The sequence below is a fragment of the Staurois parvus genome, unplaced genomic scaffold (genome assembly GCF_062004578.1).
Source record: "Staurois parvus isolate SC_StPar_1 unplaced genomic scaffold, SC_StPar_1.0 ptg001330l, whole genome shotgun sequence".
Classification (NCBI taxonomy): Eukaryota; Metazoa; Chordata; class Amphibia; order Anura; family Ranidae; genus Staurois; species Staurois parvus.
Genome location: NW_028319126.1, coordinates 1,138,694 through 1,162,460, shown reverse-complemented (window position 1 = coordinate 1,162,460; position 23,767 = coordinate 1,138,694). Strand labels below are relative to the sequence as shown.

Genomic DNA, 23,767 nt, shown 5'->3' with positions numbered 1-23,767 from the left:
CACATGAACAATGAAACATGGAGGGTGCAGTACACACCTCAGGGGTCTTCAAGGTGACATAGGATGATTGTTCAATAAAGCAAAAATCATCTGCACAGCCGACATGGAAACCGAGATTCTCAATCCTAATTGTGGCCATAGATGGTTCAGTTTTATTATCCGATCGTTGGGAGATTCGATCAAAACAAATGAATCGGAAAACAATAGAACAGCCATAACTTTACTTGCCACTTATTTAGACTTGATGTAGATTGGATTCGATCAAAGCAGTCAGCTAGGGTGGAAAATTATCGATCGTGTTTCATTGATCGGCAATAATTTGATTGTATTTCAATCAATCAGACTATGAGATTGCATGTTGAAAACAGAGACGTAATTGATAACTTCCGATCGCATCTTTCAACTATTGGTCAAAACCCAGTTTCCTGTGTGCGTCCTGACGATTGAATAGATTGTCGACTATAGATCAGGTATTCATTTTTTGTTCTCCATACTGGAAAAAGAGCCTTTTGGTGACTCAAAATGGCAAAATGTCTTTATACCAGAACTTTATTAGAACTTAGGTGTCCGTTTATGACACAGAGAATAGCTGCGATTCAGAGGATCTGAGCTATTCTCTGGTCATTCACAGTTTATGACACTCAGGAGATCAGCGAGGAGCGATGTCAGCCCTTCACTGGAGATCTGTGTTCTCCCTCCAGATTCTCCAGCCCAGAGCTGGAGAATCGGAGGAACCGCAAACTAAGCAGCGATAATTTACCTCTACTTAGTAAACTGATCTTTTACTGTAATCTCGCAAAATTATAGTAAAATCAGCCGTTTTCCAGTGTTTGTAGACCGTTCTCCAGCGTTTGGAGATCATTCTCCCTTCGTTCAGAGAACTGCTTCATAAAAGGCATTCACAGGAGAACTGAGCAGCGATCTATTACCGCTGGTTCATAAACGGACACCTTAGTTCTAAAAGACACCTCCACCTCTTCATATCAGGACTTTCCAGAATTCCATACCCTGCTCTATAAGACACCTCCTAATACCAGGACAAACCCTGCACTATAAGACACCTCCATCTCTTCATACCAGGACTTGTAGCCCCATACCTTGCTCTCAAGGACACTTCCACCTTTTCATACCCAGACTTGGAGCTCCATACCCTTCTCAATAAAACACCTCCACCTCTTCATTACAAGACTTGTAGTTCCATACCTGGATTATAAAACAGCTTCACCTCCTACTACCAGGGCTTGTAGTTCCATACCCTGCACTGTAAAACACCTCCAACTCTTCATACCAGGATTTGTAGTCCCATAACCCTTCCCATAAAACACCTCCACCTCTTCATTACAAGACTTGTAGTTCCATACCTGGATTATAAAACAGCTTCACCTCCTACTACCAGGGCTTGTAGTTCCATATCCTGCACTGTAAAACACCTCCATCTCTTCATACCAGGACTTGTAGTCCCATACCTTGCTCTCAAGGACACTTCCACCTCTTCATACCAAGACTTGGAGCTCCATGCCCTTCTCAATAAAACACCTCCACCTCTTCATTACAAGATATGTAGTTCCATACCCGGCTTATAAGACAACTTCACCTCCTACTACCATGGTTTGTAGTTCCATACCCTGCACTATAAGACACCTCCATCTTTTCATACCAGGACTTTAGTCCCATAACCCTTCCCATACCCAGTTCCATACCCTGCTTTGGAGGACACCTCCACGCCCTGCTTTTAAGACACTTCCAGCTCTGCATATAGAACATGTAGTTCCATACCCTGCTCTATAAGACACCCCCATCTCTTACGTACCCTGCTCTATTAGACATCTCCACCTCTTCATATCAGGACTTGAGGTTTCATACCCTGTTCTATAAGACACCTTCACCTCTCCTATATTTTGCTCTATAAGACACTTCCATGTCTTCATACCAGGACTTGTAGTTCCATACCCTGCTCTGTAAGACACCTCCACCTTATACGAGGACATGTAGCTCCATACCCTGCGATATAAGACATCTCCACCTCCTTACACCAGGACTTGTAGTCCCATACCCTGCTCTGTAAGACACCTCCACTGCTTTCATACCCTGTGCTTTAAGACATTTCCACCTATTCATACAAGGATTTGTAGTTCCATATCTTGCCCTGGAGGACACCTCCATACCCTGCTAATAAGACACCTCCACAACTGCGTGCAGAACGTGTAGATCCAATAAGATCTATAAGACATCTCCACCTCTTCATACCAGGACTTGAGGTTCCATAACCTGTTTTATAAGACACCTTCAATTCTTCCATATCCTGCTAAATAATACACCTCAACCTCTTCATACAGGACTTGAAGCTCCATACCCTTCTCTATAAGACACCTCCACCTCCTCATACCAGGACTTGTAGTTCCATACCCTGCTCTATAAGACACCTCCACCTCCTCATACCAGGACATGTAGTTCCATACCCTTCTCTATAAGACACCTCCACCTGCTCATACCAGGACTTGTAGTTCCATACCCTGCTCTATAATACACCTCAACCTCTTCATACAGGACTTGAAGCTCCATACCCTTCTCTATAAGACACCTCCACCTCCTCATACCAGGACTTGTAGTTCCATACCCTGCTCTATAAGACACCTCCACCTCCTCATACCAGGACATGTAGTTCCATACCCTTCTCTATAAGACACCTCCACCTGCTCATACCAGGACTTGTAGTTCCATACCCTGCTCTATAATACACCTCCACCTCTTCTTACAGGACTTGAAGCTCCATACCCTTCTCTATAGGACACCTCCACCTCCTCATACCAGGATTTGTAGTTCCATACCCTGCTCTATAAGACACCTCCACCTCCTCATACCAGGACATGTAGTTCCATACCCTTCTCTATAAGACACCTCCACCTCCTCATACCAGGACTTGTAGTTCCATACCCTGCTCTATAATACACCTCCACCTCTTCTTACAGGACTTGAAGCTCCATACCCTTCTCTATAGGACACCTCCACCTCCTCATACCAGGACTTGTAGTTCCATACCCTGCTCTATAAGACACCTCCACCTCCTCATACCAGGACATGTAGTTCCATACCCTTCTCTATAAGACACCTCCACCTCCTCATACCAGGACTTGTAGTTCCATACGCTGTTCTATAATACACCTCCAACTCTTCATACAGGACTTGAAACTCCATACCCTTCTCTATAAGACACCTCCACCTCCTCATACCAGGACTTGTAGTTCCATACCCTTCTCTATAAGACACCTCCACCTCATACGAGGACATGTAGCTCCATACCCTGCTCTATAAGACACCTCCACCTACTTACACCAGGACCTGTAGTTCCATATCCTTCTCTATAAGACACCTCCACCTCCTCATATCAGGACTTGTAGTTCCATACCCTTCTCTATAAGACACCTCCACCTCCTTATACCAGGACTTGTAGTTCCATACACTGCTCTTTAAGAGACCTTCATTTCCTCATACCAGGACTTGTAGTTCCACACCATGCTCTATAAAACACCTCCACCTCCTCATACCAGGAATTGTAGTTCCATACCATGCTCTATAAAACACCACCACCTCCTCATACCAGGACTTATAGCTGCATACCCTGCTCTATAAGACACCTCCTCATACCAGGACTTTTTAGTTCCATACCATTCTCTATAAGACACCTCCACCTCCTCATACCAGGACTTGTAGTTCCATACTCTGTGCTATAAGACACCTCCTCCTCATACCAGGACCTGTAGTTCCATACCCTTCTTTACAAGACATCTCCACCTCCTCATACCAGGACATGTAGTTCCATACCCTGCCCTATAAGACACCTCAACCTCTTTCATACCCTTCTCTATAAGACACCTCCACCTCCTCATACCAGGACTTGTAGTTCCATACTCTGCTCTACAGGACACCTCCACCTCTGTATACCCAGGCTTGTAGTTCCATAACGGCCGGACAGCCACAAGTCCCTGGTGTGTTTTACATGTCAGCTAGAAGTGCCCAGTTCTGGAAGATTGTACTTAGGATATCCTGGGACTTGTAGTTCCTCAGAAGCTGGAGAAGAACACATTGTGCTGAATTACCTGGTTGCAGAAGATGTGATGCTGTGCGCCGGTGATGCCCAGTGTGGTCGTGTTGTTGGGGGGGGTCAGCTCCGCTCAGGTACCGGGGGAGATGGCTGGATGCGGTGGGAGCTCCTGGCTCTTGGGATGCCTCGGCTTCACTGCAGGTACTTCAGGTTTCATTGCAGCAATTCAAGTGCTGCTTCAAAACTCAAGTTGCGTTTTCCACACAAACACTCTTCGTCCCCCTTTGCCTGTCTGCAGGGAGAAGGGAGGGGGGTCCCCGAGCAGCCAAGTCTGCCTCACTGACACCAATGCACGGGTCACAACCAGTAGGATGGTGACGCCCTCTTCTGGTCACACCAGGTTCCTGTACATGGAAAAATAAAATATCTAATGATCAAGAAAACACTCTTGAAGCTGAACTCCAGGCCTACAGCAATACATACAAAAAAAACAAAATACATACTACATACAAAACATAAAATACATATAACATACAAAAACAAAATACATACAACATACAAAAACCAAAATACATACTACATACAAAACATAAAATACAAAAACAAAATACATACAACATACAAAAAACAAAATACATACTACATACAAAAACCAAAATACATACTACATACAAAACATAAAATACATACAACATACAAAAAAACTAAATACATACTACATACAAAACATAAAATACATACAACATACAAAAAATAAAATACATACTACATACAAAAACCAAAATACATACTACATACAAAACATAAAATACATAAAACATTCAAAAACCAAAATACATACAAAAACCAAAATACATACTACATACAAAACATAAAATACATACAACATACAAAAAAAATACATACTGCATACAAAACATAAAATACATACAACATACAAAAACCAAAATACATACTACATGCAAAAACCAAAATACATACTACATACAAAACATAAAATACATAAAACATACAAAAATCAAAATACACACTACATACAAAACATAAAATACATAAAACATACAAAAACCAAAATACATACTTCATACAAAACATAAAATACATACAACATACAAAAACAAAAATACAAAATACACACTACATACAAAACATAAAATACATAAAACATACAAAATACATACTACATACAAAACATAAAATACATACAACATACAAAAACCAAAATACATACAGCATACAAAAAAATAAAATACATACAACATACAAAAACAAAATACATACAACATACAAAAACCAAAATACATACAACATCCAAAACATAAAATACATACAACATACAAAACCAAAATACATACAACATACAAAACATAAAATACATACAACATACAAAAACCAAAATACATACTACATGCAAAAACCAAAATACATACTACATACAAAACATAAAATACATAAAACATACAAAAACCAAAATACACACTACATGCAAAACATAAAATACATAAAACATACAAAAACCAAAATACATACTTCATACAAAACATAAAATACATACAACATACAAAAACCAAAATACAAAATACACACTACATACAAAACATAAAATACATAAAACATACAAAATACATACTACATACAAAACATAAAATACATACAACATACAAAAACCAAAATACATACAGCATACAAAAAATAAAATACATACAACATACAAAAACAAAATACATACAACATACAAAAACCAAAATACATACAACATACAAAACATAAAATACATACAACATACAAAACCAAAATACATACAACATACAAAACATAAAATACTGTTTTACCTGCCAAAAGAAAAAGAAAAAAGAAAAGAAAAATCCTGTCCATCCAGTCTTGAGATTTACACCGCTCCGCCACACATCACAACCCTGCCTTGCAGGGCAGGTCAACTGATTTTTCTGTTGCAGTTAAGTAACACTTACAGGTCTTGTCCCTCCTCCAGCCTGCGATTGGACAGTGAAAGGAAAAGCAGCAGACTGATGAGATCATCTCTATGTCACTCTGCTCTCTCCTCCTGTTAGCATGCTTCTTGTTAGCCTATATGAGGTTGTGTTTGACCTGCATTTTGGCTTAGGGTTTGTTTACAAAAGCGGTGGATCGCTTTTCAGAGTGCAGTAGCGATGCTGCTGCCTCCTGTTCCCGTTTTTTTTGTAGTCAAATGGAAAAGCACACTGCAACCACAAGCCAAGTGTCCTTCTTGTATTTGAGGCATGACCCCACACCCTTGAGTGGGTCCCGTTTGACAGTGGCCCTGCCTGCAGAGCACGTTATGTACTAATATGGCCGCTGGCCATGTTTACTTGCTGCTCGGCAGTCAGGGGGTGGTAAAACGGTGGCTCAACTAAATATTTTGTTGCTTCTGTAAATAAGGTCATTGTTTTGGATCGTTCCGGTGCGTTTTTGATGTGTTTTACTGCAGTTCTGTGCAAAAAAAATGCAGCCTGTTCTACTTTTTTTTCTGTAACCGGAACGCACTGGAACTGCAAGCACTGATGTGAACGATGACATTGACCCCCATGTCACCTACTTTCTGTGCGTTTTGGATGCAGAAAAAAACGCAACTGACACTCATGTAGTGTGAACTGGTCCTTAGGCTAGGTTCATACCTATGCAGGTTTGCATTTGAGCTCTTTCTGCATTGTGGTTTGGGTTTTTGCACCTGCGCTTTTGATGCGTTTGATGCATTTTGCGTTTTTTTAAAAATGTTTTAAATTTTTCTTGTTGCTAGGCAGATTTAAAAATGCAAAACGCATCAAAAAGAGTCCCTGACCCTTTCCAAAAATGCACCGTGTGAAAAGGCGCAGATGTGAACATGCCCCATAGGAAATCATGTTAAACAGACTGGACTGCGTTTCTGCAAAACGCTGCGGAAAACGCTTAGGTGTGAACCTGGGGTAAGGGCTAGTTCACACTAGATGCAGTCCAGTGCGGTTTTTTTTTCGGCATCAAAAATGCATGCACAGTGTATTCCAATGGCCCTAGTTCACACCAGCGCAGTCAGTTCCAGTCAGTTTCTGGTGCAGAAAAAAAAAGTAGCGCATGCTGTATTTTGTCTGCACAGAACTGTGCTGGAACATGGCAAACTGCATCAAAACTGCACCGGAACTGCGTGTGGTTTGAAATGTAAGCAAAAATGCATCTGGAGTGCATTTTTGTAGTGTGAACTGACCCTTAGGCTGCCCATACACTATACAATTTTCTGTCCAATTTCCTTTAGATTTACCTTCAACCATGTAGTGCAAGAGCCGGCCTAACTGGATACAACTGACAGCGCTGTTTAGGTTTGACCTCATATTATATGGTTTTTGGTAAATCTAAAGAAAATTGTATAGTGTATGGCCAGCCTTAGGCTAAGGTCACACCTACGGGTGTGACTGAACATGAGCGTTTTTCCGCACATGACCTAGACACGAGAAACATGGAAAAAAAGTCCCTGACCCTCTTCCAAAAATGACTGGTTTCTATGGGTGGCCTCATAAAGTGACTGGTTACTACGGGTGATCTCATAAAGTGACTGGTTACTATGGGTGACTCCATAAAGTGACTGGTTTCTATGGGTGATCTCATAAAGTGACTGGTTACTATGGGTGACTCCATAAAGTGACTGGTTTCTATGGGTGACCTCATAAAGTGACTGGTTTCTATGGGCGACTTCATAAAGTGACTGGTTTCTATGGGTGACCTCATAAAGTGACTGGTTTCTATGGGTGACCTCATAAAGTGACTGGTTTCTATGGGTGACTTCATAAAGTGACTGGTTGCTATGGGTGACCTCATAAAGTGACTGGTGTCTATGGGTGACTTGAGTGAGGAGACTGGTTGCTATGCGTGACCTCATAAAGTGACTGGTTTCTATGGGTGACCTCATAAAGTGACTGGTTTCTATGGGTGACCTCATAAAGTGACTGGTTTCTATGGGTGACCTTATAAAGTGACTGGTTTCTATGGGTGACCTCATAAAGTGACTGGTTTCTATGGGTGACCTCATAAAGTGACTGGTTTCTATGGGTGACTTCATAAAGTGACTGGTTGCTATGGGTGACCTCATAAAGTGACTGGCTTCTATGGGTGACTTGAGTGAGGAGACTGGTTGCTATGGGTGACCTCATAAAGTGACTGGTTTCTATGGGTGACCTCATAAAGTGACTGGTTTCTATGGGTGACCTCATAAAGGGACTGGTTTCTATGGGTGACCTTATAAAGTGACTGGTTTCTATGGGTGACCTCATAAAGTGACTGGTTTCTATGGGTGACTTGAGTGAGGAGACTGGTTGTTATGGGTGACTGCAGTGAAGTGACTGGTTTCAATGGTTGACAGGTTGTTATGCGTGACTGCAGTGAAGCGGTTGATTGCCAACGGGTGACTGGTTGCTATGGGTGACTGCAGTAAAGTGACTGGTTGCCATGGGATAGGTTGCTATGGGTGACTGCAGCAAAGGGACTGGTTGCCATGGGATAGGTTGCTATGGGTGACTGCAGCAAAGGGACTGGTTGCCATGGGATAGGTTGCTATGGGTGACTGCCGCAAAGTGACTGGTTGCCATGGGATAGGTTGCTATGGGTGACTGCAGCAAAGTGACTGGTTGCCATGGGATAGGTTGCTATGGGTGACTGCAGTGCGTGGGTCACTCTTATTTATGGGTAACTCTAGTGAGGTAACTCTGAGCTGATATCAGTGACTGTGCTAAAGTTCCTCTGGTTGCTATGGATGACTGGTTGCCATGGGTGACTGCAGCAAAGTGACTGGTTATTATGGGTGACTGCTGTGAGCTGTCCTGAGGCAGGATCGGGAGGTCATATACAATGAGACAAGTCAGGTGGGAGGAGTTTCATCTTTCAGCGGGGTCAGCTGGTTTTCGTTGCTATGGCTGACTACACTTGACTACATCTGGTTGCTATGGGGGACGGCAGTACTCTCATTCTGGTTGCTAGCAGTGTACAGTGCGATGCCTGGTCGTCATGGTGACCGCACTCAGGCAATCTCTCAGGCCGCTATCACTGTTAAAGAGTGAAGCTCCTCCCATCTGGGCGGTTCTGATCACATATGACCGCCAATCCTGCCGCCTAACCTCCTAGCTCCGCCCCTCCTGTTAGTTACGGGGGATGCTGGGAGTTGTAGTCGTTACTCCGCCTCTGTCTGGTCAGACTCCCGCCCCCCGCACTACGTTTCCCGGCATCCCATGCGCTTCCTCTCCTCTTCCTCAGCTGGGCGGCGGCAGCTTTGAGTTGCCATAGAGGCGTTAATGACAGTTATCGCTGGATGGAGGTGAGAGGGGCCGGGAACACCGACTGAGAGAGGGGCCCTGACTGCCAAAGGGGGCCCCAGGAAGGGCTGGAGACAAGACGGGATCCTGAGGAAACAGGCAGAGAGAGGGGACGGTGAGGAGAGCCGGGGAGTAATGGAGGGCACAGGAGGGGGAGCACTGACTGAAAGAGGGGTCACCGGGGGAGGGGGAACACTGACTGGAAGAGGGGTCACCGGGGGAGGGGGAACACCGACTGGAAGAGGGGACACGGGAGGGGGAGCGCCGACTGGAAGAGGGGACACCGGGGGAACACTGACTGGAAGAGGGGTCATTAGGGTGGGGGAGATAGGGGTCCTGGGGGGGCTTCTTGGTGGTGGGGGGGACTTCTCTGCGGTCATTCTATATGGTGATACCAGCTGTGTCTCTCTGCGGTCATTCTATGTGATGATACCGGCTGTGTCTCTGCGGTCGTTCTATGTGATGATACCGGCTGTGTCTCTCTGCGGTCATTCTATGTGATGATACCGGCTGTGTCTCTGCGGTCATTCTATGTGATGATACCGGCTGTGTCTCTCTGCGGTCATTCTATGTGATGATACCGGCTGTGTCTCTGTGCGGTCATTCTATGTGATGATACCGGCTGTGTCTCTGTGCGGTCATTCTATGTGATGATACCGGCTGTGTCTCTGTGCGGTCATTCTATGTGATGATACCGGCTGTGTCTCTGTGCGGTCATTCTATGTGATGATACCGGCTGTGTCTCTGCGGTCATTCTATGTGATGATACCGGCTGTGTCTCTGCGGTCATTCTATGTGATGATACCGGCTGTGTCTCTGCGGTCATTCTATGTGATGATACCGGCTGTGTCTCTCTGCGGTCGTTCTATGTGATGATACCGGCTGTGTCTCTCTGCGGTCATTCTATGTGATGATACCGGCTGTGTCTCTGCGGTCATTCTATGTGATGATACCGGCTGTGTCTCTGCGGTCATTCTATGTGATGATACCGGCTGTGTCTCTGCGGTCATTCTATGTGATGATACCGGCTGTGTCTCTCTGCGGTCGTTCTATGTGATGATACCGGCTGTGTCTCTGTGCGGTCATTCTATGTGATGATACCGGCTGTGTCTCTGTGCGGTCATTCTATGTGATGATACCGGCTGTGTCTCTGCGGTCATTCTATGTGATGATACCGGCTGTGTCTCTGCGGTCATTCTATGTGATGATACCGGCTGTGTCTCTCTGCGGTCATTCTATGTGATGATACCGGCTGTGTCTCTGTGCGGTCATTCTATGTGATGATACCGGCTGTGTCTCTGTGCGGTCATTCTATGTGATGATACCGGCTGTGTCTCTGTGCGGTCATTCTATGTGATGATACCGGCTGTGTCTCTGTGCGGTCATTCTATGTGATGATACCGGCTGTGTCTCTGTGCGGTCATTCTATGTGATGATACCGGCTGTGTCTCTGCGGTCATTCTATGTGATGATACCGGCTGTGTCTCTGCGGTCATTCTATGTGATGATACCGGCTGTGTCTCTGCGGTCATTCTATGTGATGATACCGGCTGTGTCTCTGCGGTCATTCTATGTGATGATACCGGCTGTGTCTCTCTGCGGTCGTTCTATGTGATGATACCGGCTGTGTCTCTGTGCGGTCATTCTATGTGATGATACCGGCTGTGTCTCTGTGCGGTCATTCTATGTGATGATACCGGCTGTGTCTCTGCGGTCATTCTATGTGATGATACCGGCTGTGTCTCTGCGGTCATTCTATGTGATGATACCGGCTGTGTCTCTCTGCGGTCATTCTATGTGATGATACCGGCTGTGTCTCTGTGCGGTCATTCTATGTGATGATACCGGCTGTGTCTCTGTGCGGTCATTCTATGTGATGATACCGGCTGTGTCTCTGTGCGGTCATTCTATGTGATGATACCGGCTGTGTCTCTGTGCGGTCATTCTATGTGATGATACCGGCTGTGTCTCTGTGCGGTCATTCTATGTGATGATACCGGCTGTGTCTCTGCGGTCATTCTATGTGATGATACCGGCTGTGTCTCTGCGGTCATTCTATGTGATGATACCGGCTGTGTCTCTGCGGTCATTCTATGTGATGATACCGGCTGTGTCTCTGCGGTCATTCTATGTGATGATACCGGCTGTGTCTCTGTGCGGTCGTTCTATGTGATGATACCGGCTGTGTCTCTGTGCGGTCATTCTATGTGATGATACCGGCTGTGTCTCTGCGGTCATTCTATGTGATGATACCGGCTGTGTCTCTGTGCGGTCAGGAGGTGGAAGGTTTGTGATGATCTTTCTACAGATGAAGAGGAAGTGGAGGTTTCTTGTGAGCTCTGACAGGAAATGGCAGAGAGAAGTTGCAATCTGCAGCTGTGAGGTGACACTTCAGTAATGGATGGGATGTCCTATATATTGCACAAGATACCCTATACACAGGTCAGAGAGGTCACGTGTGTGAGGTCTGAAGAAATGATGCAGTTTGGGCATCTTAGTGATCATTCACAGCAGTGGAGGTTGTTTATACTGCAGTGATGAGCGGTGACACCAGTGGAGGTTGTTCATACTGCAGTGATGAGCGGTGACACCAGTGGAGGTTGTTCATACAGCAGTGAAGAGCGGTGACACCAGTGGAGGTTGTTTATACTGCAGTGAAGAGCGGTGACACCAGTGGAGGTTGTTCATACAGCAGTGAAGAGCGGTGACACCAGTGGAGGTTGTTCATACAGCAGTGATGAGCGGTGACACCAGTGGAGGTTGTTCATACAGCAGTGATGAGCGGTGACACCAGCGGAGGTTGTTCATACTGCAGTGAAGAGCGGTGACACCAGTGGAGGTTGTTTATACTGCAGTGAAGAGCGGTGACACCAGTGATGCACATTGTAGCATAGTATGTGTGTACAAAAAATGGAAGAAAAAAAAAAGCAATTCTGGCAATGAAAGGGTTAGCAGCTCATTTAAATCATTGTGGTAACACTGTGCACACTGTGCTGTGTTGCGGTGTCGTTCATTTTGAAAGGCACATCAGTGCATGTACAGAATGCCGTGTATTGAGGTGCATTACAGCCCTTCATTTTGAATGGTCTTCCTATTTCAGTGCATCTTACCTGCATTGCTCCATGCCGTGTCTGGTGTGAAGAGGCCCTTCAGTCACACAGAATGGTGGGTTGAGGAGCAGGAGATGTATGTACATTATGGCTGTAGACATGGTACTGGATGGTGTGTTGTGGAGTTCCCCTTTTATCTGATTACATCCAGGCCACAAACACTCTATACAGAGCTTACAATGCTGAACATCACAGCCTGGAACACGATCTGCGCCTGTCTGCACCAATCACCTGCACCAGAAAATGCAGCAAATGTGCTTTAGAAGCTGAAGCAAGTCGGAGCCGGCATCATTTCCTGGCTGGAGGAATCATTTTGCCCTAACGTCTCTGAATCCTTTTATTGATTGGATTTCAGTTCTTTCCGTCATGGAGGCTCAGCGTTGCACCCCAGTCACATCAGGTGCGATTTGTATGCCCTGTGACTTGCAAATCGTATGCCAAGTCACACCCTACTGTCTGCAATTACAGCGGTCAAATCGGTGTGGTTCTGACTTGGTCGGAGCCACACCGATTTCTAAGCCCTGGTACACATATATGTGGCTGTGTGGGCCGCGTTTTGCCTGGACACAAGAGCCCATTCATTTGAATGGACTCCCGTGCCCCGGGACACGCAGGAAAGAAGTCCCTGCACTTCTTTGGAGACTGCAGCCCATGCAATTTCCAGTGCGGGTGGCGTACCATTATTATTATTATTATACAGTATTTATATAGCGCCAAAGGGTATGCTCAGCGCTGTACAATAGGGGGGGGACAGAACATGAGACAAGACAGTAACAATACACTACACGAGGGGTTTGAGGGCCCTGCTCTTTCGAGGTTACAATCTAGGAGGGAGGGGAAGGTGGTACAGGAGGAGATGGCTGTGGGGGATGGAGTGGCGGGAGGAGTGGAGGAGGTTAGTTGTTAGGTGAGGTTGGGGTAGGCTTCCCTGAAGAGGAGGGTTTTCAGGGTGCGCCTGAAGGTGAGGAGGGTAGGTGACAGTCTGATGGATTGTGGTAGGGAGTTCCAGAGGATGGGGGAAGTACTGGAGAAGTCCTGCAATCGGGCATGAGAGGAGGAGACCAGGGAGCTAGAGAGTAGGAGGTCCTGTGGGGAGCGGAGGGCACGGGTAGGGTAGTATCTGGGTATCAGGTCAGTTATGTAGTTTGGGGCGACATTGTGAATGGCCTTGTAGGTCAGGGTTAGCAGTTTGAATTTGATGCGTTTGGCAATCGGGAGCCAATGAAGGGATTGGCAGAGGGGGGAGGCAGATGTGGAGCAGTTGGTGAGGTGGATGAGTCTAGCCGCTGAGTTTAGGATCAACTGGAGTGGGGATAGCCCTCGTTTGGGTAGGCCAGTGAGAAGGGAGTTGCAGTAGTCCAGGCGTGAGATGATGAGGGAGTGTACGAGTTGTTTGGTGGTGTCTGGGGTGAGGAATGTGCGTATCTTGGAGATGTTACGGAGGTGGAGCCTGCAAGATCTAGATAGCAGTTGGATGTGGGGTACGAAGGAGAGGTGGGAGTCCAGGGTGACACCCAGGACTTTGGCGTGTGGGGTGGGAGAGATGGTGGCGTTGTTAGTAGTGATGGGGGGGGCACGGGGTGGGGGGAAGACCAGGAGCTCGGTTTTGGATAAGTTAAGTTTGAGGAAATGGAGCGACATCCAGTCTATAACTAATGGCACCCACCCGCGGGTCCGCATTCTTCTGTGCGGCTGGACGGATCCGCAGCGGCACCACCCGCACAGATGTGAACAAGGGCTAAAGTAGTACATGTACTACTTTTGGTACGATTTGCATAGACCTCTGTGTCAGACGTCTTGCAAATCGCACCTGCAATCGGCATTTCACCCGACTTTGAAATCGTGCGACTTCACTGTAAGTTCCATGATGTCAAAGTCAGGCTTGATGTGACCGGGGGTGAAGGTGGTCTGCATGCAAATACAGCATGCCTAGGAACGCCCACTACTCCGGACTGACGCCCACCCAACAAGTAATTTTAATATTTGCGTAACCCCTCCCAAGTGCGACCTCGCATCACTGCATCCGAGATTGAGGAGTACTGAGGCATGGTGCTGTGATGTACAGTCCCCTGTCACCCCTCCCATGAGCCTAGATCTGCTAGCAGTGCATAGAAAAGGATGGAGACCCAGTGGTGACATCACTGGACCTAAAAAAAGGTTTTTATTGAGAACCTAAAGGTTTTATTTAAAAATGTCATTCGACTATTGATTGGGGAGGGAAAAATATAAGCGGATTGAAATACAGTTTTAATACCCATAAACTTTACAGTGATTTGTGTCAGAAACGATTCATCATATAGATTTGTATGCAGAAATAGCAGTTTAAAAACACATTGTGAATAGAAGTGGAGAAATGTGAATGGGTCCTGAATATGCAGGACACTTTCTTGTGTATGACAATGATTGTTTGTTCCAATTTTCCTCCACTGAATGTCATTGTGAGGTTTCTAGGAGGAGGAAAGCCATCCTGGGTTTACCGGTTGGGAGATACAAATCATTTTTTTCACTCAGAAAACATTATTGTACAAGATAAAATCTTGTTCCACTTAATCTGTTTCATGAGAATGAATGTGGACTGAACACCTTTGAGATATTCCGATCTGTAAATTGTCATTTTATCTAACAATTTTCTTATCTGAACTTTCAAACAAGTTAAAGATAAATTGCCAGTATTTAGTGTTGGGAAAGGCATTCCATGTTCCAGTCCTCCATCTGTGGAGGTGTATCAGCTGCCCTGTGATTAGGCCGGTCACACTGTTCTGTGCTTGCAGCAGGTGCATGAAGCAGCAGTTTATTAGGGATCATACACAGTGGGAGATTAACCCCGATGCATGAGTCTCCAGCATTTCGTTTGATAGGCTGCAGGCAGCAGTGCTGAATTGTGCGCCTGTGCCCTCCTGCCACAGCTAAACGCCAGTGCCTCAGCACTGGGGCTAAACACTTGAGGCCTAGGGCCCCTTTCACACAGGACAGGCTCTGTTTATACCAGCAAGGGATCTCTCCACTGATCAGAGCAGAGCGGGCAAGTCTGTGTCTGCCCAGTTTCTGCAGAGCGGACACAGACCACGACCGCTTTGCACTATGGGCGGCTGGGAGTAAACGGACTCGACTGTCTGTTAAAACCTGGTTGCCCTATGTTCTGATTTGCCTAGACAGATGGGGATCCCCATGGTTTTTTTTTGTTTTGTTTTTGTTTTTTTGCAGACTGGATTACATTGGAGGTAGGCGGGTGTAAATGTACACAAGTCCGTTTACAGCTGCTGGTCCATAGGGGTGAATGGGAGGGTCTGATCGGGTCCTGCAAAAATGACAGGTGGACCTGAACAGACCCTGCAGATCTGAATGCAGGTGTATTGTTTCTATGGGTCCATGCACATAGCTGCGCCAAGATCAATAAACTCATGCCACATTCTGATTTATAATAATAAAAGTAATAGAATCCACGCTTGAGGTCCTACAATTGTGCTAATCTTTGCATGCGTACAGCACAAATGTTTTCTATTGGAGTACAATAGCTGCCTGCAGGGGCGGACTGACCATTTGGAAACTCGGGCACTGCCGAGGGCCCAGGGTCAGTAGGGGGCCCATGATATGACCCTGGTACCTTTTTTCATAGGTTTTTTTGAGTTTGAGCAAGGACATGGGGCCCCATGATCCCCTATTGCCCGGGGGCCCCATGAGTTGTCAGTCCGCCCCTGGCTGCCTGCATCCTAGCAGTGGCTGTCTATGTCCTAGTATTGGAGGATGCTAGGCAGCAATAGCCGCCCACATCCTAGCAACGAAGGACAGTAGCTGTCAATGGCTGCCTGTGTCATAGCAACAGAGGATGCAAGGTGGCAATAGATGCCCACAGCCTAGCAAAAAAGGATGCTAGGCAGCTGTAGACACCACATTCTAGCAACGAAGGACCCTAGGTGGCAATGGCCAATGGTGTCCTAGCAACAGACTCTCGCATCCTGGTAATGAAGGTTGCTAGTCAGTGATAGACGCCGCATCCTAGCGACAAAGCTGCAGTGTACGCCCATTTCCATTTCCCAGCAACGAAGGTCGCAAGGCAGCAATCGATGCTTGTGTCCATGCATCGAAGGGTGCTAGGCATCACATCCTAGCAACAATTGACACAATGTGGCAATAGCTGCCCACATCAAGTGTTACATGTGTACAGAGCACTTTTATGTAGGATCTTGCTGATGGCAAGATCCTGAGTACTAGTTGCTGTATTTTCATACATCCATCTGCAAATACCTGTAGACTGCAGGTGCATTATTGTCCTTGTGGGAACATTGCCTAAGGTGTAATTCCATGTGCGGGACAGTTCTACAAATCTTGTGGATCTAGAGAATTTGAATATCTCACACACACACTCGCACTCACACTCTTACACACTCTTTGTCTTGCACTGCTGAACATAAGTATTTGAACACCTAAGAAACAGCAAGAATTCTGGCTCTCAAAGACCTGTTACTGTGCTTTTAAAAAGTCCACCTCTACTCCACTCATTAATCTAACTTGGTAGCACCTGTCTGAGCTCTCCAAAGACACCTGTCCACCCCACAGTCAGTCAGACGCCAACTACTACCATGGGCAAGACCAAAGAGCTGTCAAAAGACACCAGAGACAAAATTGTGGACCTCCACAAGGCTGGAAAGGGCTACGGGGCAATTGCCAAGCAGCTTGGTGAAACTAGATCAACTGTTGGAGCAATTGTTAGAAAATGGAAGAAGCTAAAGATGACTGTCCGTCTCCCTCGGACTGGGGCTCCATGCAAGATCTCACCTCGTGGGGTATCACTGATGATAAGAAAGGTGAGGAATCGACCCAGAACTACAAGGGAGGAGCTGGTCAATGACCTGAAGAGAGCTGGGACCACAGTTTCAAAGGTCACTGTCGGTAGAACACTACGCCGTCATGGTTTCAAATCATGCATTGCACGGAAGGTTCCCCTGCTCAAGTCATCACATGTCCGGGCCCATCTGAAGTTTGCCAGTGACCATCTGGATGATCCAGAGGAGGCATGGGAGAAAGTCATGTGGTCAGATGAGACCAAAGTAGAACGTTTTGGTCTAAACTTCACTCATCGTGTTTGGAGGAAAAGGATGAGTTGCATCCCAAGAACACCATCTCTACTGTGAAGCATGGGGGTGGTAACATCATGCTTTGGGGGTGCTTTTCTGCGAAGGGGACAGGAAGACTGCACTGTATTAAGGAGAGGATGAATGGGGCCATTTATTGTGAGATTTTAAGCAACAACCTCCTTCCCTCAGTCAGAGCATTGAAGATGGGTCGTGGCTGGGTCTTCCAACATGACAACGACCCGAAGCACACAGCCAGGAGAACCAAGGAGTGGCTCCGTAAAAAGCATATCAAGGTTCTGGAGTGGCCTAGCCAGTCTCCAGACCTGAATCCCATAGAACATCTTTGGAGGGAGCTGGAACTCCGTGTTGCTCAGTGACAGCCCCGAAACCTGACAGATCTAGAGGAGATCTGTGTGGAGGAGTGGGCCAAAATCCCTGTTGCAGTGCAAATCTGGTCAAGAACTACAGGAAACGTCTGACCTCTGTAATTGCAAACAAAGGCTTCTGTACCAAATATTAACACGGATCTTCTCAGGGGTTCAAATACTTATGTTCAGCAGTGCAAGACAAATACATTTTTATATATATATATATATTACACATTTTGAACTATAAAGACTATAGAGCATTTGCGGCCTTGCAATTAATGTCTTTGTAAAATGCGTCTAAAAGTTGCCTTTTTATGCTTTTGAGATCATTTAGGTTAGCTGCACTTCTCACAAAATTCTTTTAAACCTGCCACATGAACAGATAGGATATATGTGCAGTCATACATAACCAATCTTCACCCAAATGAGCATCCGTTGCAATAGTCAGACCTTGCAGAGTGTCCCGCATTTGTTGTTGGCACTTCTAACCTCTTGGAGTATCAGTATCTTTGGAGTCCAACCCTTCCCCTTTCTATTGAAAGAGGAGAGATTGTTATCAACTGAGTCATTGAAAAGGTAATGATTGGTCTTGGTGAGCTTTAGAACAGATGGATGTCTTGCAGCCTGTCATTCTCATTGAGATGTTGCACCCTTTATGGCCGCTAACTGAAAGCCCAACTAAATCTTCAGGATGAATCTGCTAAAAACATTTCAGGTGCATTAAAACAAAAGGCTTGCAAAGTCTGTAGCGGAGTACATAAAAATTGCTTGCAAAGTCTTTAGCTGGGTATACAAGGAATGAAATGTGGCTGGTTCAGAAGGGACTGGACAGATCTGTGTCTGGCTGTCCCTGTTTGATGGAAGCTGTTGCATCAGCTTCTGTGAAATGGAGCTGCTGTCAGCGTACGATTTCCGGGGAGGGGTCTGCATTCTTCTCATCCCCCATCCCCATCATTGTTGGTCAGTTGCACCTAAACTCCCACCTCAATTCCAGCAAAAACTTTATTTTCTGTGGTAGATTGGAGTTAGAGACTGTGTTGGATTTTTATTGTGCAAATTTCTCCTGTGTCAGGACAGGAAGTGATGGGAAATCTTTTAAATTGTTTGGTAGTAGTTTCTATAATTCCATGCCTTCCTTACCCAGTTATACCCACACCCCCATTTCTTACAACTGGGAAGTAAAATTTTTACAATTGGGGTCACAGACTTAAAAAGTCTTCCCAAATGTATACAAAGCCTAAAAGAAAATAGTGAGGCTATGTTTACAGTACATATAATTAGCATTGAAAGTAAAAGGAAATCTCAAAATGTGGATTGTTCCCAGAAAAAAAATAGAGGCGGGGTGAGGACATTTTTGAAAAACTTTCTTGTCCAGGGACTAAATCAATGTCCCAATCTACATGTCCTGATAAAAAAAAAAACATATATTTTAACCAAAACCATATTTAGATCTGCTTTAAGTAATGTTCGGGGCTTTTAAAAACAAAAGGGGCTTTATGGCAACTTAAACATTTCATATTTTTAACATTGCACTGCTTATCGTCTCCTCCCCTCCCTGCCTCTCTCCAGCACTGTACCCAGGGACTAGCAGGGAGGAGAGAGACCTTGCAGTGTAATGAGCGCTCATTGGGTGCTCATCAGGAAAGGGGAGTGTTGGGCTTATCCTTTATCCATTTCTCTGCCAGAGCTGTTTTTGCGATTTTTGCACACGTTAAAAAATCATTTAAGGCCTGAAGATGACACAAAACCCCCAAAACATATATTTTCTGAAATCAGAGATCCTAGAGCATAAAATATCGGTGTTTTCAATTTTTTTATGTCACACAATATTATCACAGGTGTAGGAATTTGCAAAATTTCTGTAAAAAATACACTTGTTAATTTTAGGGAACAAAAAGCAATAAATTATCTTATTTTTTGTAAAATATAATATATGAGATTGCATCGAGTAAATAGATATCCAACATGTCAAACCTTAAATTTTAGATGCGCTCGTGAAATGGCAACAAACTTTAGTACCCTATATTTTCTATAGGTGGGGATTTTAAAGCCCCTTATAGGTTGTTAGTTTAGTGTTACGGAGGAGGTCTGTTGCTAGAATTATTGCTCTTTCTGGCGTGTGCAGTGATATGTAAAGTGTATCTCAATCGTTGTTTTCATGTGTAGGTGCCCCAGCGCGTGCTTTTACATTTGTGCATGCGTACATATGTGGGGGTGGGGACCTTGAAGAAAAATTTTTTTGGGGGGGGAATGTGTTTTTGTGTGTGACAGGTTCTCTTTTTTGAGAGATTTCCTGTAACGGAACCGGACCCCGACTGCACTAGGGTATTTCCATTAGACTCCCGCTTCCCTGTCTGAACACAGATCCACGGACACCACTTGAAGTAAAATCAGGAAATAGACTGCTTTATTTTAACACAGACACAAGATATAAACATTCAAGAGGACAACCCACCTCCCTGCATAAGGAGTAAGAAACACATCAGCCGACAGTCCCATCAGGGGGAAGGGCTGGCGGAAACACCCCCCACCAAGCCAATACACAAACACATACATCCCATAATAGTTTTGCTCCCAAGCAAAACACACAATAGAACAATGGGATGCACCACATGGCAGTACAATGAACAACCCCCACACCCCACCTATACATGTCTACACAATATCAGGACATTCCACCCTGTACCCCTAAGAGGCACAGGGTGACTTACACATAAGAGGGATATGGGGAGCTGAGACAGGGGTCTCACCACCTCTCTAAAGTGAGCTGGGTTCCATGGGCCCCCCACCCAAAGTCACTCCCGTCACATCTCCGCTGAATGTAATGCAGTGCACATCGCACTGCATTACATTCTTTCCCGGCCTCAATGACCGGGAATCTGTCAAACAGGGACCCAGAAGTGACATCACATCACATCCGTTCTACTCCCTCCCCTATACCACATCCCGCTGGCAGCCACTGAACCAGTCCCGGGCCCGCAGATGGGCAAGCGGAGCCCGGGACATATAGTGGGGAGAGGCTGGCACTGTGGGCTGTGTGGAAGCAATCTGGCAACACCGCTGCCGCCCGAATACTGCCACCGGACAGGTGAGCCCTGCTGCTTGCCCGCAGCAGGGCTAAAGGCGAAAAAAAATACCTGGCTGGCGCCCGGAACTGCATGTCCTGGGTGTTGGGCGATCTGAATTGCACATCCCTGAGAGGGGAAATCTTCCAATGGGGACACTAGTTCTGGTGACCTGGAGGGCTTCCCTTAATTTGCAGGGATTTCATCTCACTTCCTGTTTTTATGGGACAGGACGTGAAGGGAAATCTCCTCACATGGACACAGATGGCAAGAAATAAACCGACAGGTTGTTCCCCTCCCTTACTCTATCCAAAATTAAAAAAAAGTTTTGCCCATAGTTCTACTTTAAGCAATAACTCTCCGCATTGCCCAACTGCAGTCTGAATCTCCTTTTTTCGCAGTGTAATTTCCTGTTTTTTCTTTGTAGGGCAGCTTTCAATCTGACTAATGACTGACACAACACAGACAGCTGGTTTTAGACCAGAAATGGACAAGCTAGTGTGTAATTCAGGGGCCAGGCAGTTCAACCAGCAAGTAGTGCTTGGGTTGAAGAAATGTGGGAGGTTCCATTATTTCTTTGTTTTTTGAAGGTGCCGCCTTTGGGTCTGACATTATCCCATCTTTACTGTGTAGTAAGTTCCCGCACACACCGGGTGCGACTTGGCATGCGATTTGCATGCCATACGACTTGCAAATCACATGGCAAGTTGCATTCTATTGTCCTCAATTACAGCGGTCCAATTGGTGCGGTTCTGACTTGGTCAGAGCCGCACCGATTTCTAAAGTAGTACATGCACTACGTTTGGTGCGATTTTGCATAAATATCTGTGTCGGATGTCTTGCAAATCGCACCTCGTCATCTGCCTTTGAAATCATGCAACTTCCCTGTAAGTTGCACAATTTCAAAGTCGGGATCGGTGTGACCGTGGTGTCACTGACTTGGGCCGAGTATGCACAAATGTAGTGAAGCTGGTTTAAAGAACTCTCATGATAATTTAAAAAGTAAATATTCGTACATAAATGCAATTGCATAAACCTTGAGAGCTAGTTCACACTAGGTGCAGTTCAGTGCACTTTTTTTCTGCATAAAAAATGCATGTGCAGTGTTTTCCAAAGGCCCTGGTTCACACTGGTGCAGTCAGTTTCAGTCATTTTCCGGTGCAGAAAAAAATAGAACATGCTGGATTTTTTTTCTGCACAGAACCATACTGGAACATGGCAAACTGCATCAGAACTGCAGCGGGACTGCGTGTGGTGTGAACTGTAAGCAGAAACCTATCAGGAGAGCATTTTTTATAGTGTGAACTAGCCCTTAGGCATCTTTCATACTGATCTGCTTAAAAAACACAGCATAAATGTATAGGCACTTTTGCTGCACTTTCTTAGCGGTTTTAAAGAACACGTGACTTAAAAACTGCACCAAAAACGCTTCTCAGAGGCGTTTTTCATTGATTTCTATGGGAAGAGGTGTTTTTGGGGTGTTTTTTCTTTTAAATCACCAAACATGCCCCAAAGATGCTGCAAGCAGGAGTTTTTTTACACCGCAAGTGTAACGCCTCAGTGTAAAAACATAGGTATACATTCCCATACACAGGGAAGCTTTTTTTCTTGAGCTTTTCAGGCGCTTTTTTTTTTTTTTTTTTTTAGCACAAAACCGCTTCAAAACTCCTCAGTGTGAAAGTAGCCTTAATTGTTTGTTCCATGGACCACAATCATTTTTAAATCTTTTATTTTTTTTTCTTTACTGCTGCTCATCTCCTTTTTAAAGATTTCACTTTTTGTGGGCATTACGCTTATAGGGCAGAGGGAGAGCACAGCTGGCACCGCCCCTTGTGGGGTGTGCCTCTGCCACGTGGTGACATCATCAACACAGACGTTCTTTCTTCCTTCCTTCCACAGCTGGCTCTCCACTGCAAATGTGCGCTCAGCCAGCATGTAAGGCTCCATTCACACTTGGGCCTTGCGTGGAATCGACACAATTCTGTCCATGATTTGAACACGCGCTGTGAAAGTGCGATCATAGGGCGTTTTTGACGCAATCACAGCACGTTTTTCCACACACCAAACGCGCCGCGATGGAACAAACAAATTTAGGGGATGCACGACGCCCAGGAATCTTCTTTGGGCGTCGCGCATCCCGCAATTTTGTTTGTGCGATAACAGCATGTTTGCCATGTGGAAAAAACGCCCTGAGTTTTCAGGTGCCATTGAAATAAATGGCACTTGAACACATCGCGCATTTTTACACTTGCACTTGCATCTTCAACTCGCAGACAGAATTATTATATTATTATTATACAGTATTTATAAAGCGCCAATAGTTCGCTCAGCGCTGTACATTACAAAGGGGGACAGAACATGTGACAGAACAATACCAATACAATGCAAAACATGAGGGGATCGAGGGCCCTGCTCTTTCAAGCTTACAATCTAGGAGGGAGGGGAATTGCAGAGATTACACCTGCGATTTGAAATTCCCTAGTATGAATGGATCCTGAATGGTCTGCAGTCTTCTGGAACATGTGACATGTCTCTGTGGGCTGTGGGAGGGGTATGGGAAGAAAGAGAAGTCATCCTTGCCTATGCGAGGTTTGTGGAAGTGGGAGCAGGTACTGATGGTAAAATCAGTTCTTGTTCCATCCCTCCCCTCTCCCCTGTGGTTCAGTTGCAGGCTCAGGGGAGAGGGCAAGCCAGCAGGACTTCACTTTTTAAAGGATAACTTCACCTTTTAACCTTTTAACCTTTCTGCCTCTGGTTTTGTAGTGCCGTATGCTGCCAGTGATATGAGTCTGAGG

General features: G+C 45.4%; 2 protein-coding genes across 3 annotated transcripts in view; one reads left to right on the top strand and one right to left on the bottom strand.

Annotated features, from left to right (window-relative positions):
• Window positions 1-4,315, bottom strand: part of TSHR (thyroid stimulating hormone receptor) — a 90,368-nt gene extending 86,053 nt beyond the window's left edge. Inside the window, exon 1 of the mRNA XM_089661385.1 lies at window positions 4,098-4,315. The gene's annotated coding sequence lies outside the window, so the exon portion shown is untranslated. The remainder of the gene's footprint in view (window positions 1-4,097) is intronic.
• A 4,946-nt stretch (window positions 4,316-9,261) lies between these two features.
• CEP128 (centrosomal protein 128) overlaps window positions 9,262-23,767 on the top strand; it is a 236,501-nt gene continuing 221,995 nt past the window's right edge. For both annotated transcript variants that reach the window (XM_089661384.1, XM_089661383.1), the window contains exon 1: window positions 9,262-9,356. In XM_089661384.1, coding sequence (XP_089517510.1) covers window positions 9,334-9,356 — 23 coding nt within the window. In that variant the 5' untranslated portion in view covers window positions 9,262-9,333. The remainder of the gene's footprint in view (window positions 9,357-23,767) is intronic.